Source organism: Lepus europaeus, chromosome 12 (genome assembly GCF_033115175.1).
Source record: "Lepus europaeus isolate LE1 chromosome 12, mLepTim1.pri, whole genome shotgun sequence".
In the NCBI taxonomy this organism is placed as follows: domain Eukaryota; kingdom Metazoa; phylum Chordata; class Mammalia; order Lagomorpha; family Leporidae; genus Lepus; species Lepus europaeus.
In genome coordinates this window covers 13,324,112-13,338,910 of record NC_084838.1, presented here as the reverse complement: position 1 = coordinate 13,338,910, position 14,799 = coordinate 13,324,112, and the positions used below count along the sequence as shown (strand labels likewise).

The window sequence follows — 14,799 nt, the reverse complement described above, 5'->3', positions numbered from 1 at the left end:
CCTCTTTTGTAATTTTCTATAGTTTTATATGCATTGCTAAAAGGTCAAAGTCCAGTCTCTAAACTAAACTCATAAAAACAAAATCAAGGGGCCAGCACTGTGGCATAGTGGGTAAAGCTGCTGCCTGCAGTGATGGCATCCCATATGGACGCCAGTCCAAGTCCCTGCTGCTCCACTTCCAATCCAGTTCTCTGATGTGGCCTGGGAAAGCAGTAGAAGATGGCCCAGGTCCTTGGGCCTCTGCACCTGCATGAGAGACCCAGAAGAAGCTCCTGGCTTCAGGCTTCAGATCGGCACAGCTCTGGCCATTGTGGCCAGCTGGTGAGTGAACCAGCAGAAGGAAGACTTTTCTCTCTCTCTCTTTGCCTCTGCTTCTCCACCATTCAAATAAATGAATAAATAAATCTTAAAAAAAAAAAAAAGAAAAAGAAAATCAAGTCCAACCACTACCTAATGCAGATGGTAGCCCAGAGGCCCAATTTCAGACACCATGTTATTGGCCAGCCCTGCCTACAGTCTGGCCCAATGTTCTCAATCTGGGGTTCTCTCTACCACAACCATTAAATTAACTCCCACTGGCCAAAACAACCCATCAACAGCTCAAGCCAAGATGAGTCCCAGTTAAACATTACCTGACAGGCCAAGTCCAAGGTTTGGGTCTTTTTTTTTTTTTTTTTTAAAGAAAACTTTTATTTAGTAAATATAAACTTCGAAAGTACAACTTTTATAGTGGTTTTTCCTGCCATAACCACCCTCCCACCCACAAACCACCCCATCTTTACTCCCTCTCCCATCCCATTTTTCATTAAGATTGATTTTTAATTATCTTTATATACAGAAGATCAACTTAGTATACACTAAGTAAAGATTTCAACAGATAGTACCCACACAGACACACAAAGTATAAGGTACTGTTTGAAGACGAGTTTTACTGTTAATTCCCACAGTACACCAAGGTTTAGGTCTTAGCTTCCAACAAGCAAACACTGAAGTTAAAAACTGATGGACATCTGAGCTCTTCGATGAAACCACTCTGTAGCATAAAAATTCCTGCCTGGTTTCTGAGAAATTTCCAATTGTGCTTTATCTGCCCATCTTTAAAAAGCTAGGAACCTCTGCCATCCGCACCCTCCAGCCAGTCCCAACCACACTTCCAGCCCCACTTCTTCTTCCTGTTCTGATCGTCCACACTTACCCTTTGCATTAAAGTTGGGGCCTCATGGAAACCCACTAGAAATAAAATAATGCAACCAGAAGAGGAGGACTCAGCTACAAATTTAGCAACATATGGAAAGGAAGACTGAAGGAACCTTGGAGCTCAAAATTACCAAGGTAACCGGCAAAGCTGAGAACAAAATCCAGGTTCCTGGCAATCCTTCCCCTTTTTACATGTGTCTGGGCTCCTATACAGAAGCGGCACATGGTAGCGCACGGGTCTCCTCACTCCTAAGATAAACCACGATCCTAAGAAACACATCCCATGGTGAGTTCCCACGCTGCAAGGCACCAGGCTGCACCAATGCCATGCCCAGAATAGGGCAGCCAGTCTCCCATTTGCCCCTTAAAACAGGTCTTCTGTAGGAGGTGATATTTTTTAAATGCTATTTTTTATAAAATAATGAAACAGAGACCCAGATAAAAAGGTAGAAACCTAAACTGACCTGACTCCAACCCCAGTGCTCAGAACCCCTACACCACCCTGATGTCCCAACGCGTTCCTTGAGGGGTCATGGTGGCATGGACCAAATGAACCAAAGCAAAGGCTTCCAGCAGTGAGCACAGCACAGAGCCACTGCAGGTGCTGCTGGGCGACCACGAGGGAACTTCACAACGTTCAAAAAACAGGAATCACACATTTGGTGTAGTGGTTAAGCCACTGCTTAGGATGCCTTCATCCCAGCACCCCATACCAGGTGGTCTGTGCTCAAGCTCTGCTCCTGATTCAAGCTTCCTAGTAATGTGGACGTGGGGAGGCAGCACGTGATGGTTCAAGCACTTAGGTCCCTGCCACCCCAGTGGGAGGCCTGGACTGGGGTCCAAGTTCCTGGCTTCAGGCTTCTGGGGGCATCTGGGAGTGAAACAGCAAATGGGAGTGGGCCCACACTTACATGCATGCTCTCGCTCGCTCGCTCTCTCTCTCTCTCTCACACACACACACACACACATACATACACACACACATATACTCCTCTCTCTCAAACATTTTTTAAAAGAGAAAACCAATTCAAAGGTAGCTTTCTGTATAAAAAAATTTAAATACATGCAGTTTGTCTCATAGCATGCATTTTTCACCATCTTTTTGAAGACTTCTCATATGCATGGATTTCAAAAAATTTTGCATTGAGTCTTTTTAACTCCATTTTCCATGAACTTTTTGAAGTACAACTGCATTCGCTGAGTGACAGAACGGACCCTACCTGAGCTTGCTCCCTCTTGCTCTACTGTCACCCCAAGGGAACAATCTCTTTCTGTGCCAATACATGCCAACAGCAATAGTCCATGCACACCACTAGACCCGACACAGACAAAGCACTTCACGGATAAAAGGTTAAGACAGACGTCAACAGAACTGGACAACACAATCACAATTACACCAATAAGCACTCTAAGAGCAATTCCTTTTTCATTCTACATTGATTCTTAGAGAATATATAAATACAAAAAACTACACACTTGAAGTTTTCCTTGACTATTCCTCACTCCCCTCCTTTCAACCTTTTTCTATATGTTTGTACAGAGACATTGTTTTGTCTTAAAAATAAAATATAATCCAGTTATAAGTATTATTCTGCAATATTCTTCCTCTACTAAAGATGTAGCCTAAAGATGTTTTCATGACAGTACAAACAGATCTGCCTTAATATTACTGCTGTTGACTTTCCAGGGGAGACATGGGGAGGTCCCCACCCACTGAGGAGAGGGGAAAGGAGAGGGCCTGCTCCCCCCTTCACCCTACCTCCCACCCACCCCACTCCAACCAGCCCCCCACCCCATCCATTGGTTCACTCCCCAGATATGTGCAAGGGTTGGACCTGGGCAGACTGGAATACAATTAAAGTGTAGCAGGAACTAACTCCTTAAGCCCTCACTGCTGTCTCCCAGGGTCTACATCAGCAGGAAACCAGAGCCAGGAGCTAGAGACAGAAATAAAATCTAAGAAATCCAATATGGGATGCAGACATCTTAACCACTAGGCTAAATGTCCACTCCTGCTTCAATATTTTTTACTACAGTTTTTCAAACTTTATTAATCATGATCATGAAAAGAATAATTACCATTAATTCTCAAAATGTTTTCTATTCTCTTTTTTGTAAGATTTATTTACTTATTTGAAAGGTAGAGATACAGGCCAGCGCCGCAGCTCACTAGGCTAATCCTCTGCCTGCAGCGCTGGTACACTGGGTTCTAGTCCCAGTTGGGGCACGAGATTCTGTCTCAGTTGCTCCCTCTTCCAGTCCAACTCTCTGCTGTGGCCTGGGAGGACAGTGGAGGACGGCCCAAGTGCTTGGGCCCTACACCCGCATGGGAGACCAGGAGGAAGCATCTGGTTCCTGGCTTCGGTTCAGCACAGCGTGACGGCTATGGTGGCCATTTGAGGGTGAACCAAGGGAAGGAAAACCTTTCTCTCTGTCTCTCTAACTCTGCCTGTCAAAAAAAAAAAAATAGGCCGGCGCTGCGGCTCACTAGGCTAATCCTCCGCCTTGCGGCGCCGGCACACCGGGTTCTAGTCCCGGTCGGGGCACCGATCCTGTCCCGGTTGCCCCTCTTCCAGGCCAGCTCTCTGCTGTGGCCAGGGAGTGCAGTGGAGGGTGGCCCAAGTCCTTGGGCCCTGCACCCCATGGGAGACCAGGAGAAGCACCTGGCTCCTGCCATCGGATCAGCGCGCTGCGCCGGCCACAGCGCGCCTACCGCGGCGGCCATTGGAGGGTGAACCAACGGCAAAAGGAAGACCTAGACCTTTCTCTCTGTCTCTCTCTCACTGTCCACTCTGCCTGTCAAAAAAAAAAGCAGAGATACAGAGAGAGAAGGAGGGAGAGAGAGGTATCTTCTCCAAGGACTTCTTCCAAGTCTTCCACATGGCCACAGGGGCCCAAGCATTTGGGCCATCATCTGCTGACTTCCCAGGCACATTAGCAAGGAGCTGGATGGAAGTAGAGCAGCTAGGACTCAGAACTAGCACCCATATGGGATGCTGGCACTGCAGGAAGAAGCTTAACCTTTCAACCACAGCACCAGCCCGAAATGTGAAATTGAGTTTGATGACTACCAGTGGCCACAGTCAGAAAGACTCCTGTGAAGGGATGTTGTATTTGTCCAATCCCCTACTGAGAGTAATTCCATTTATTTCCAAGTTTTCCTCTTATGAATGATGCTGTATGAGTATCCTTATATAGGCACCACTGTGCAGATAAATGAGGATTTCTCTAAGATAATAAGAAGAGAAATATTTGGGTCAAAACATATTATCATACTTTAAATGAGCAAAGGATTTGAACAAACATTTCTTCAAAGAAAATATGCAAATTACTAATAAGCATATGAAGAGATATTTAACATCATTAGTCACCAGAGAAATGTAAATCAACACCACAGAGACCCCATTTCATACCTCCAAGTATGGCTACAATCAGAAAGACAACAACAAGTGCTGGTGAGGGTGTGAAGTGACTAGAACCCTAAAGAGTGCTGATGGGAGGGACAAAGGGCTACAGTCACTTAAGAGTAGAGTTCTGCAGCTCCTCACAAATGTTCAATACTGAGTTACTGTATGACCCGGCAAGTCTACTCCTGGGGATATGCCCATCAGAAAACACATGTCCACACAGAAACTCGGGCACAAATAAAACAGACAAAAATAGAGACACCCACCCCCTGAAGAGTAACTAAATAGGAGAGCTTTATGGTCTGTAAATTACAAACGTAATTAGAATTAGGGGTACGCATTTGGCATTTGGCGCAGCAGTTTAGGAATCACTCAGGATGCCCGCATCCTGGATCAGAGTGCATGGGTTCAGGTCCTGGCTACACTCCGGACACTGGCTTCCTGCTAATACACACCCTGGGAGGCAGCTGTGACGCTCAAGTGGTTGAGTCCCTGCCACCCAGAGAAGAGATCAGGACTGAGTTCCCAGCTCCTGGCTTCAGCCTGGCCCAGCCCCAGCTGTTGTGAACATTTGGGGAGTAAACCAGAAATGGAAGATCTCTGCTCCACCTCTCTCTCTCTCTCTCTCTCTCTCTAAACCAGAAATGGAAGATCTCTGCTCCATCTCTCTCTCTCTCTCTCTCTCTCTCTCTCTCTCTCTCTCTCTCACACACACACACACACACACACACAGAGTAAATAAATCAGTAAAAACTAAGAGGGCAAAGTGGAGTTTAAAAGAACAAAAAAAGAAATGCTGCCTATGTCTATCAGTGTTACTGCGAATATAGTTTTGTCAAACTTTGCTTCATACCTTTGTTAAACCAATGCTTAAGAATGCTATACTACTGGGACCAGCATTGGGGTGTCACAGGTGGAGCTGCCACCTGCAACACTGACATCCCATGTGGGCACCAATTCTTGTCCCGGCTGCTCCACTTCTGATCCAGCTCCCTGCTGCTGGCATGGAGGATGGCCCAAGTGTTTGGACCCCTGCCACCCATGTGGGGGACCCAAATGAGGCTCCTAGCTCCTAGCTTCAGCCCAGCTATCTGGAGAGCAGGCCAGCGGAAGGAGGATCTCTCTCTCTCTCTCTCTCTCTCTCTCTCTCTCATCTCTTTCTCTAATTCTACCTTTCCAAATAAATAAATCTTTTTTAAAAAATGTGAGCCGGCGCCGCGGCTCACTAGGCTAATCCTCCGCCTTGTGGCGCCGGCACACCAGGTTCTAGTCTCGGTCGGGGCACCGATCCTGTCCCGGTTGCCCCTCTTCCAGGCCAGCTCTCTGCTGTGGCCCGGGAGTGCAGTGGAGGATGGCCCAAGTGCTTGGGCCCTGCACCCCATGGGAGACCAGGAGAAGCACCTGGCTCCTGCCAATGGATCAGCGCGCTGCGCCGGCCGCAGCGCACTACCGCGGCGGCCATTGGAGGGTGAACCAACGGCAAAAGGAAGACCTTTCTCTCTGTCTCTCTCTCACTGTCCACTCTGCCTGTCAAAAAAAAAAAAAAAATGTTATACTACTATAGTTTCAATGATTTGTGATTACTGTAATATTTACTCTATATGAGTAAATGGCCATCTATCCATTTAATTATTATTTATAACTCTTGCCAGTATTCCTGCTAAACCAGGGCTTTACTTTTAATTTGTTGGATCTTTATTTGGTGGAACATTAAGCCCTTAACTGTAATGTAAATTAAAATATTATCTCAAAAACTAAAAACAAGAGGGGGAAGGAAGATCACTACATTGTTTTTAACTGTAGCTACAAATCATATTGATTACATTAAAAGCAACAAACTAAAAGGTAAGTTTATTTTGGCACAAAAATTTTGAAATCCATAAAGTTTTTCTATAGCTCTGCATGAACTTTTGAAGACTTCCCCTCCTATATCTCAATACAACTTTTAGGCATGTTTTGAATGTGAATAGATAATGCCAAATTGTGGTCCCGAGAGACTGTACCAGCTGATATCATATGTGTGCACTTTTCCACAGTGATCATAACACAGCACAGCACGACTATATATGGAGCCTATATTTACACAGTAGTCATTTTTTCCAACAGACACGGAACAAAACAGATTCCTTCATCAAATATTTATTGAGCTTCTCCTCTACTCAGCACCAGAGACAGCCCTCGGTGTTAAAAATACGATGGAGAGGCCGGCGCCACAGCCCACTAGGCTAATCCTCTGCCTGAGGTGCTGGCACTCTGGGTTCTAGTTCCAGTTGGGGCGTCAGTTCTGTCCCGGTTGCTCCAATTCCAGTCCAGCTCTCTGCTGTGACCCGGAAAGGCAGTGGAGGATGGCCCAAGTGCTTGGGCCCTGCACCCACGTGCGAGACCAGGAGGAAGCGCCTGGCTCCTGGCTTCAGTTCGGTGCAGCACGCCAGACGTGGCGGCTATTTCGGGGGTGAACCAACGGAAGGAAGACCTTTCTCTCTGTCTCTTTCTCTCACTGTCTAACTCTGCCTGTCAAAAAAAAATACGATGGAGAGTGAAACAGACATGCTCCCCTGTCCTCACTGAGCTTGTATTGACAATTCAGGGTGCTCTCCTAGAACACCCCGATCTACAGTACCCGCCCCGTCCAAGGACAGCCCTCCCACTACCATCAGATCCTCACAGAAATTTCACTCCACCATCCTTTCCCAGGCCTCTTTTTTTTAACATTTTTTTTTATTATTATTTGAAAGACAGAGTTAGAGAAAGAGGTAGAGACAGAGAGGTCTTCCATCCGCTGGTTCACTCCCCAAACGGCTACAACGGCCAGAACTGAGCCGCTCCAAAGCCAGGAGCCAGGAGCTTCTTCTGGGTCTCCCACAGGGGTGCAAGGGCCCAAGCACTTCGGCCATCTTCCACTGCTTTCCCTGGTGCATTCACACAGAGCCGGATTGGAAGTGGAGCAGCCAAGACTGGAACCTGTGCCTACATGGGATGCCAGCACTGTAGACTGGGGCTTTAACCCAGTGAGCTACAGGCCCCTCCCAGAGCTCCTTCTACAAAAGTACATGAAGACACTCTGCCCATGAAACTATAAACTGTGCCATGAGGAAAACATTTCCTTTTGGGCCACTCCTCATCAGGCAGTAAGCACTCAACGGTCATGTTCTGGAGAACTCTGTGGATAAATAAGCTTGGGCCCAGACCTCAGGAAGCTCACAGCTGCAAAAGGGCAGACTCTTGGGCATGAAAAGAAAAGAATGCACCCACAGTTGTGGGCACTGAGGATCTGTCCAGGAAGCAGTGCATCGTGGTAAGAATATAACAAAAGTAGCTGGCATTTACCGTCCTCCCCGACAAGTGGTAGGCACTTAAAAACCTCACTTCATCCATGTAACCATCCAATCAAACAGGCACTATCATCAATCACACAGAAACTGATGTTCTGAAGGGTTAGCTGACTCACTCGAAGCAACATCTTGAGGTGAGTGTTGAGTTCTGTGGTTAGAACACCACTTGGGGTGCCCACATCCCACATCAGAGTGCCTGGATCAAGTGCTGGCTCCACTTTCAGTCCAACTTCCCGCTAATGCACACCCTGGGAGGCAGCAGGTAATGGCTCAAGTACTCGGGCCCCAGTGTAGAGACCAAATGGGAGACCCAGACAGAGTGCCCAGCTCCTGGCTTTGACCTGGCCCAGTCCCTGCTGTTGTAGGCATTTTGAAAATGAACCAGCAAATGGAAGATATTTCCCTCCCCCACCTCTCTCCACCTTTCAGGTAATGTGAAAACAAACCAAAAAAAAAAAATTTTTTTTTGACAGGCAGAGTGGACAGTAGAGGGAGACAGAGAGAAAGGTCTTCCTTTTTGCCGTTGGTTCACCCTCCAATGGCCGCCGCAGTAGGCGCGCTGTGGCCGGCGCACCGCACTGTTCCGATGACAGGAGCCAGGTGCTTATCCTGGTCTCCCATGGGGTGCAGGGCCCAAGGACTTGGGCCACCCTCCACTGCACTCCCTGGCCACAGCAGAGAGCTGGCCTGGAAGAGGGGCAACCGGGACAGGATCGGTGTCCCGACCGGGACTAGAACCCAGTGTGCCGGCGCCGCAAGGCGGAGGATTAGCCTACTGAGCCACGGCGCCGGCCTAACAAACCAAAATTTTTAAAAGCAACACATCCACTAACTGGCTGACCCAGGATTCAAACCTTGTCACCTTGACTCCAGAACCCTGGTTCTTTTCACACCAGCAGGCAACATGAGAAAGGGCCTTGGCTTGGGCACAGTCCCTGGGGCCAAAATCTGGGCCTAAGTCTCACAGGTCTAGGGCTATTTGGGGCTCCCAGGGGTGACAATGTCTAGAAGAAATGACACGCACTGACCTAATTCACCAAAAGTCTAGGGACAACTTGGACTCCAATTTAGACTTTAAAACTAGCCTTGGAAACTACCAAACAGAACGGTGCTCAGAAAGTCGCATATGAGAATAATTTCCCTTTAGGGATTTTTCTCTTCCATTGTGATCACCCAATGGAGTGTCTCCCTCTCCCCTCTCCGCTCTCCCCCCCTCCCATCTCTGCTACTCTTTAAGGGCCAGCTCAAGTGCTAGGAGCTCTGTAAAATCCTCTGAGAATCCAGTCAGTCAGAACTGGTTCAGAGAACCAGCGGAAAGGCAGGACAGGGACTGAGAACCAGGCTGTGGAGTCAGTAAACTTGGATTTAAATCATGATTCGATTGTGCACTCCTTGTGTTATCCCAGACCATTCACTGCGCCTCTGTGAGGGGACAGCACCATCACTGTCTGTTCAGTGAATTAACAGTCACTGAGCCCCTATTATGTGCCAGGTACCCAGGTAGCAACTGGGTGACAGAGATGGACAAAATGCAGTCCCTGTTCTCAAATGGGTCACAGTCTTATCTGGAAGACAGATAAGTTAACAGCTAACGCCTACAGTATCCAGTACAGGAGCCACCGACCACAGGTACCCATTTGAACAACTGAAATGTGGTTAGTGCAAATGGAGACACACCGTTAAGTCTAAAACTCAGACTGGATTTCAAAGACTTAGCAAGATTTTTAAAAAATGGGAAATATCTCATTAATAAGTTTTTCTATTGAATACAAGTTAGAATGATAATACAGGTTGAAAATCCCTTATTCAAAGTGCTTGGGACTAAAGCATTGCAGATTTTTTTGGATTTTGAACTATCTGCATATCCATGAGATAACTTGGGGATGAGACCCAAGTCTAAACATTGAAATTCATATACACCTTACCCATATAGCCAGAAGATAATATCATAAAATATTTTAATGTCCTGCATTTTGCTTTTTGTTTTAAAGATTTTTTTTATCTATTTGAAAGTCAGAGTTACACAGGGATAGGAGAGGGAGGGAGGGAGGGAAGGAGGAAGAGAGAGAGAGTGAGTAAGAGAGAGAGAGAACAAGTGAGAGAGAGAGAGAGAGAGAGAGAGAGAGAGAGAGAGATATGTTTTCCCTTTGCTGGTTCACTTCCCAACTGGCTACAATGGCCAGAGATGCACTGACCCAAAGCCAGGAGCCAGGAGCTTCCTCTGGGTCTTCCCATGTGTGTGCAGGGGCCCAAGAACCTGGGCCATCTTCTACTGCTTTCTCTGGCCACAGCAGAGAGCTGGATCGGAAGTGGAGTAGCCAGGACTCGAACCAGCGCCCATATGGGATGTTGGCACTGCAGGTGGCGGTTTTACCTGCTATGCCACAGCGCTGGCCCCAATGCCCTGCATTTTGACTGTGACCTGTCACACGAAGTCACATGTGGAATCTTCCACTTGTGGCAACATGTCAGTGCTCAAAAAGTTTCAAGTCTAGGAGCATTTTAAATTTCTGATTTCCCAATTTGAGATGCTCAACTTGCATATGGAAATATTAGCTTAAACAAAATATATTTACAAGGCTGGCGCCATGGCACAGTAGGTTAATCCTCTGCCTGCAGCGCCAGCATCCCATATTGGCATCAGTTCTAGTCCCGGCTGCTCCTCTTCCAATCCGGCTCTCTGCTGTGGCCTGGGAAAGCAGTACAAGATGGCCCAAGTCCTTGGGCCCCTGCACCCATGTGAGAGACTGGGAAGAAGTTCCTGACTCCTAGCTTCGGATCGGCACAGCTCTGGTCGTTGCAGCCATTTGGGAAGTAAACCAACGGAAGCAAGATCTCTGTCTCTCTCTCTGCCTCTGCCTCTCACTGTTTGTAACTCTACCTCTCAAATAAATAAATAAAATCTTTTAAAAAATAAAATATATTACTAATTCTACCTATTTCAATTTACTTTTTAAAATATGGCTTCTAGAAAACTTTTAATTATAGACATGACCTACATTGTATTTCTGTTGGGCAGCACTGGTCAATCAAATTCAGTTAAGTCATCAAGGGCTGGAGTAAGGTCACTGACAGGTGAGGGTGGCCAGAAGGGTAGAGGGCACAGATGGGGAGAGGGAGTGTCAGCAAGCTTGCTAGCAGTGACACCTGAGACCTGAGACGTGGCAGGCATGAGTAAGGCCAAGGGCAGTCAGGAGGGCCCCTCCATGCAGCAGGAGCAACAAGTGCACAGGCTCAATGTGAGGAAGGACACGGCAAGACCTAGGGTGACAGATTCTGGCAGCCAGGCATAAGGTGAAGGGGAGGAAACATGATTAGGAAATTAGGGAGAGAGGAGGCTAGAGAGGCACACCGGGTCAGACCACGAAGAATTCTGGAAATCACGTTAAAGAGCTTCATCCCGATGACAGGGAGGAGCTGGGGAAGATGCAGACAGATTAGCTATCAGGAAGGTGTGCAACACCTGGGTCCTGCAAAGGCAAGGAGAGGAGGGAAAGGAGAGTATTTGCTGATCTGTTGAGTAAACTCATTTTAGTCCTTATGCTAATCCTGGGCTTAGCACAAACCCATTTTATAGATGATGAAAATTGAAGTTATAAGAGGATGAGTGACTTATCAAGGTCACAGGGTAAAGCAGCAGAACTGGGATTCAAACTGAGCTAGGTCTGGGTTCCAAAGCCAAGCATTTGGTCAACCAGCACTGAGATGAGAGTGGCGCCAGCTGAGAGACTAATGGGCTTTATCTTCATGGCAATAAGTGTTAAAAGTACATAGCAGCAGACTGGGGGGATAAGATTTCTATTTTAAATAGTTTTCCAATCCAGCTAAGAAATGGGCAAAGGACTTGAACAGGCATTTTTCAAGAGAAAATACAAACGGCCAACAGACACATGAAAAAATGCTCGGGATCACTAGCCATCAGGGAAATGCAAATCAAAACCACATGAGGTTTCACCTCACTCCCAGTTAGAATGGCCCTCATAAGAAATCAACAAACAATAAATGCTGGCAAGGATGTGGGGAAAATGGAACCCAGCTCACTGCTGGTGAGGATGTATTTTAATGCAGCCACTGTGTTAGACAGTATGGAGATACCTCAGAAATCTAAATACAGACCTGCCATATGACCCAGCCATCCCACTCCTGGGAATTTTCTCAAATGAAATGAAATCTGCGTATGAAAGAGTGATCTGTACCCTCATGTTTATTGCAACTTATTTCACAACAGCTAAGATATGGAATCAACCCAGATGTCCATCAACTAAAGACTGGAGATATATATATATATATATATATATATATATATATATACTGTGGAATACTATACAGTGGTTAAAAATGAAATCCTTTCATTTGCAACAAAATGGATGCCACTGGAAACCATTATAGTTTGTGAAATAAGCCAGTCCCAAAGTGACAAATATCATATGTTTTCCCTGATCTATATAACTAATAGAGTACCTAAAAGGCAATCTATAGAAGTAAAATTGACATTTTGAAACTTGATATTTGTTTACAGGCCTTTACTGTTGAGGAACAATGTTTTTTTCTTCATACTATTTGTTGAACTCTTCACTTAGTTTAGGGTTAATCTTATGAGTATAAAGTTAACGGAAAACAGATATTTGTAAAAATTAAGAATAGGAATAAAAGAGGGAGGAGGAGGAAGGGTGGGAGTGTGGGCAGCAGGAAAGGTAGGGGAGGAAGTATTAGTATGTTCCTGAATCTGCATATAGGAATACACGAAATTTGTATACCTTAAATAATTTTTTTAAAAAGCTAACCATATTCTAAAAAAAAAAAAAAAAATGGAGTTTTCAAGCTGTAGTATTAACAACTGCTGGTGGTTAAAGGAAGCCAGAACAGTACAGGTGAGAGGCAGTGGTAGTAAGTGGTAGTTAAGATGAAGAGAAGGGACATGACGAATTCCACCAAGATCTGATTAGGCAAAAGCTGCAAAGAGCATTGTACATGATACACAGAGTAAACATTTTCCAGATTTGCCCAAGACAGCACCGCTTTATTCCTACCTTGCTGTTCAGGCATAAATACTGACTGTGCCCAAGTTACCCTTAAAAGCATCCAGTTTACACATTAAATAATAATTTCATTCACTAAGAACCTGTTGAGCAAAAGCAGCAGCCTGTCCCTAGGAAAACTAGGTAAGCAGTGTGGGTTCGGTCAGGACTCTCCTCCCCTGCCTTCCATCTACTCTCCCATCAGGACCCAGGTACAACCAGAGACCCAGCCCGGCGCAGTCTAGGACCCAAGCAGAACCTCCTGCCACAAGAGACCTCAGCCCCACCAGCAATGGGGACTTGAGCAGTCTAGGAACCAAGCAGAACCTCCTGCCACAAGAGACCCCAGCCCCACCAGCAATGGGGACTTGAGCAGTCTAGGAACCAAGCAGAACCTCCTGCCACAAGAGACCCCAGCCCCACCAGCAATGGGGACTTGAGCAGTCTAGGACCCAAGCAGAACCTCCTGCCACAAGAGACCCCAGCCCCACCAGCAATGGGGACTTGCAGTGCCTCCGGGGGAGATCCGCTGGAAGGCCACTCTCAGCCATTATTCCTCAATCTCTATCACTACTGATTATAGTAAGAAGAATGGCAACACAAGAGCATCTTTTCAGCACTCATTATATGCCAGGCACTAACTACACTTGCCCAGTGAACTGCCGGCAAGCACTGCCTCTTTCAATCTTCACCCCAATTCTGCTGCGTGGATATTAACACCGGCCCATTGTGCGGATGATCAGATTCAGTCACTTTACCAAGGTCACCAGATGACTAAATTTATAAGTCTGGATTTGAATCCAGTTCTAACTCCAGCCAAGGAACTTGAACACTGAACTTCACTGCTTCCATCCTCAGTGGCCACTCTGTGACCTTAATAAGAAAAGTCTGGGCGCTGGCACTACCTCGGCCTGCTCTTTCAGACAGCCCCTTAACTCGGCTTTCACCTCCTCTTCCAAGAACGCCCCCAAACAACAGAAGCGAGTGTGGGGCCAGTGGGGACCCCCACACTACCAACGCAAAGCCTCCCTCCGTAAAAGAACCTGAAGCCGGCAGGCATACACACACACACTGCCCGGCACCAAACACTCCAACACCCGCAAGAGCAAACCCCAGGGCCCCGATCAGCGGAGACCCAGCCCGATGACCGCGAACCCCCTCACGGCGCCCGGGCCGCACCTGCAGCCGCTGAGCGTCCCCGGGAGGGTGACGTCCTCTTCCAACACCGAGTCCATAGTGGATGAAGAGGCGATGGAGGCGCTGGTGTCTGTGGGGGCGGCGCCACTAGTTGCCCCCGCTGTCGCGACCCGCCCGTCTCCCCCGGTCCCCGCCCCCCTTCCAACCCAGCTCTTGTTCTGACTCCCGCGGCGCCGCTGGAATTCAAACCACAGCGGCCGCCATCTTTCCCGGCGCTTCTTCCTGCGGAAACAAGGCGGGGCCACGGAGGCGCGCGCTGTGAAGCCAACCTGCGGCGGCGAGAGGCCGGGCAGGGAAGCGTGGATGGGCGCCATCTTAACTAAGGGCAGAACGTCGGCGCTTTGGCACACAAAACTAACGAAAGAGAAGGAGCTGCCATTTTTTATGAGGGCATTCCCGCAGGAGCCCGCAGGTGCCATCCTTGTTGAGGGCAAAAACTGGCTGTGGTCCGTTAGTTTAAGCGGGAGATGGGAATACAGTTCCTATGGGAACCTCAGAGTTCTGAGGCAGTATTTGCTTTTCTAGAATGATGACTCTTTGGATCTGTGTCTCCAAAAGGCCCCCACCCATATATTAAGATGCTGATTCACTTTAGAAAAATCCTACCTGTGGAATCCTAGTTGTTTGCACACGTAGTTTGAAACAAAT

The 14,799-nt window shown here is 47.2% G+C and overlaps 1 protein-coding gene across 1 annotated transcript in view; it reads right to left on the bottom strand.

Moving 5' to 3' along the window:
* Nucleotides 1-14,283, bottom strand: part of CDK5RAP2 (CDK5 regulatory subunit associated protein 2) — a 211,424-nt gene extending 197,141 nt beyond the window's left edge. Inside the window, exon 1 of the mRNA XM_062207679.1 lies at nucleotides 14,134-14,283. Within this exon, the coding sequence (XP_062063663.1) occupies nucleotides 14,134-14,189 (56 nt within the window). The 5' untranslated portion in view covers nucleotides 14,190-14,283. The remainder of the gene's footprint in view (nucleotides 1-14,133) is intronic.
* Between the last annotated feature and the right edge of the window lie 516 nt (nucleotides 14,284-14,799).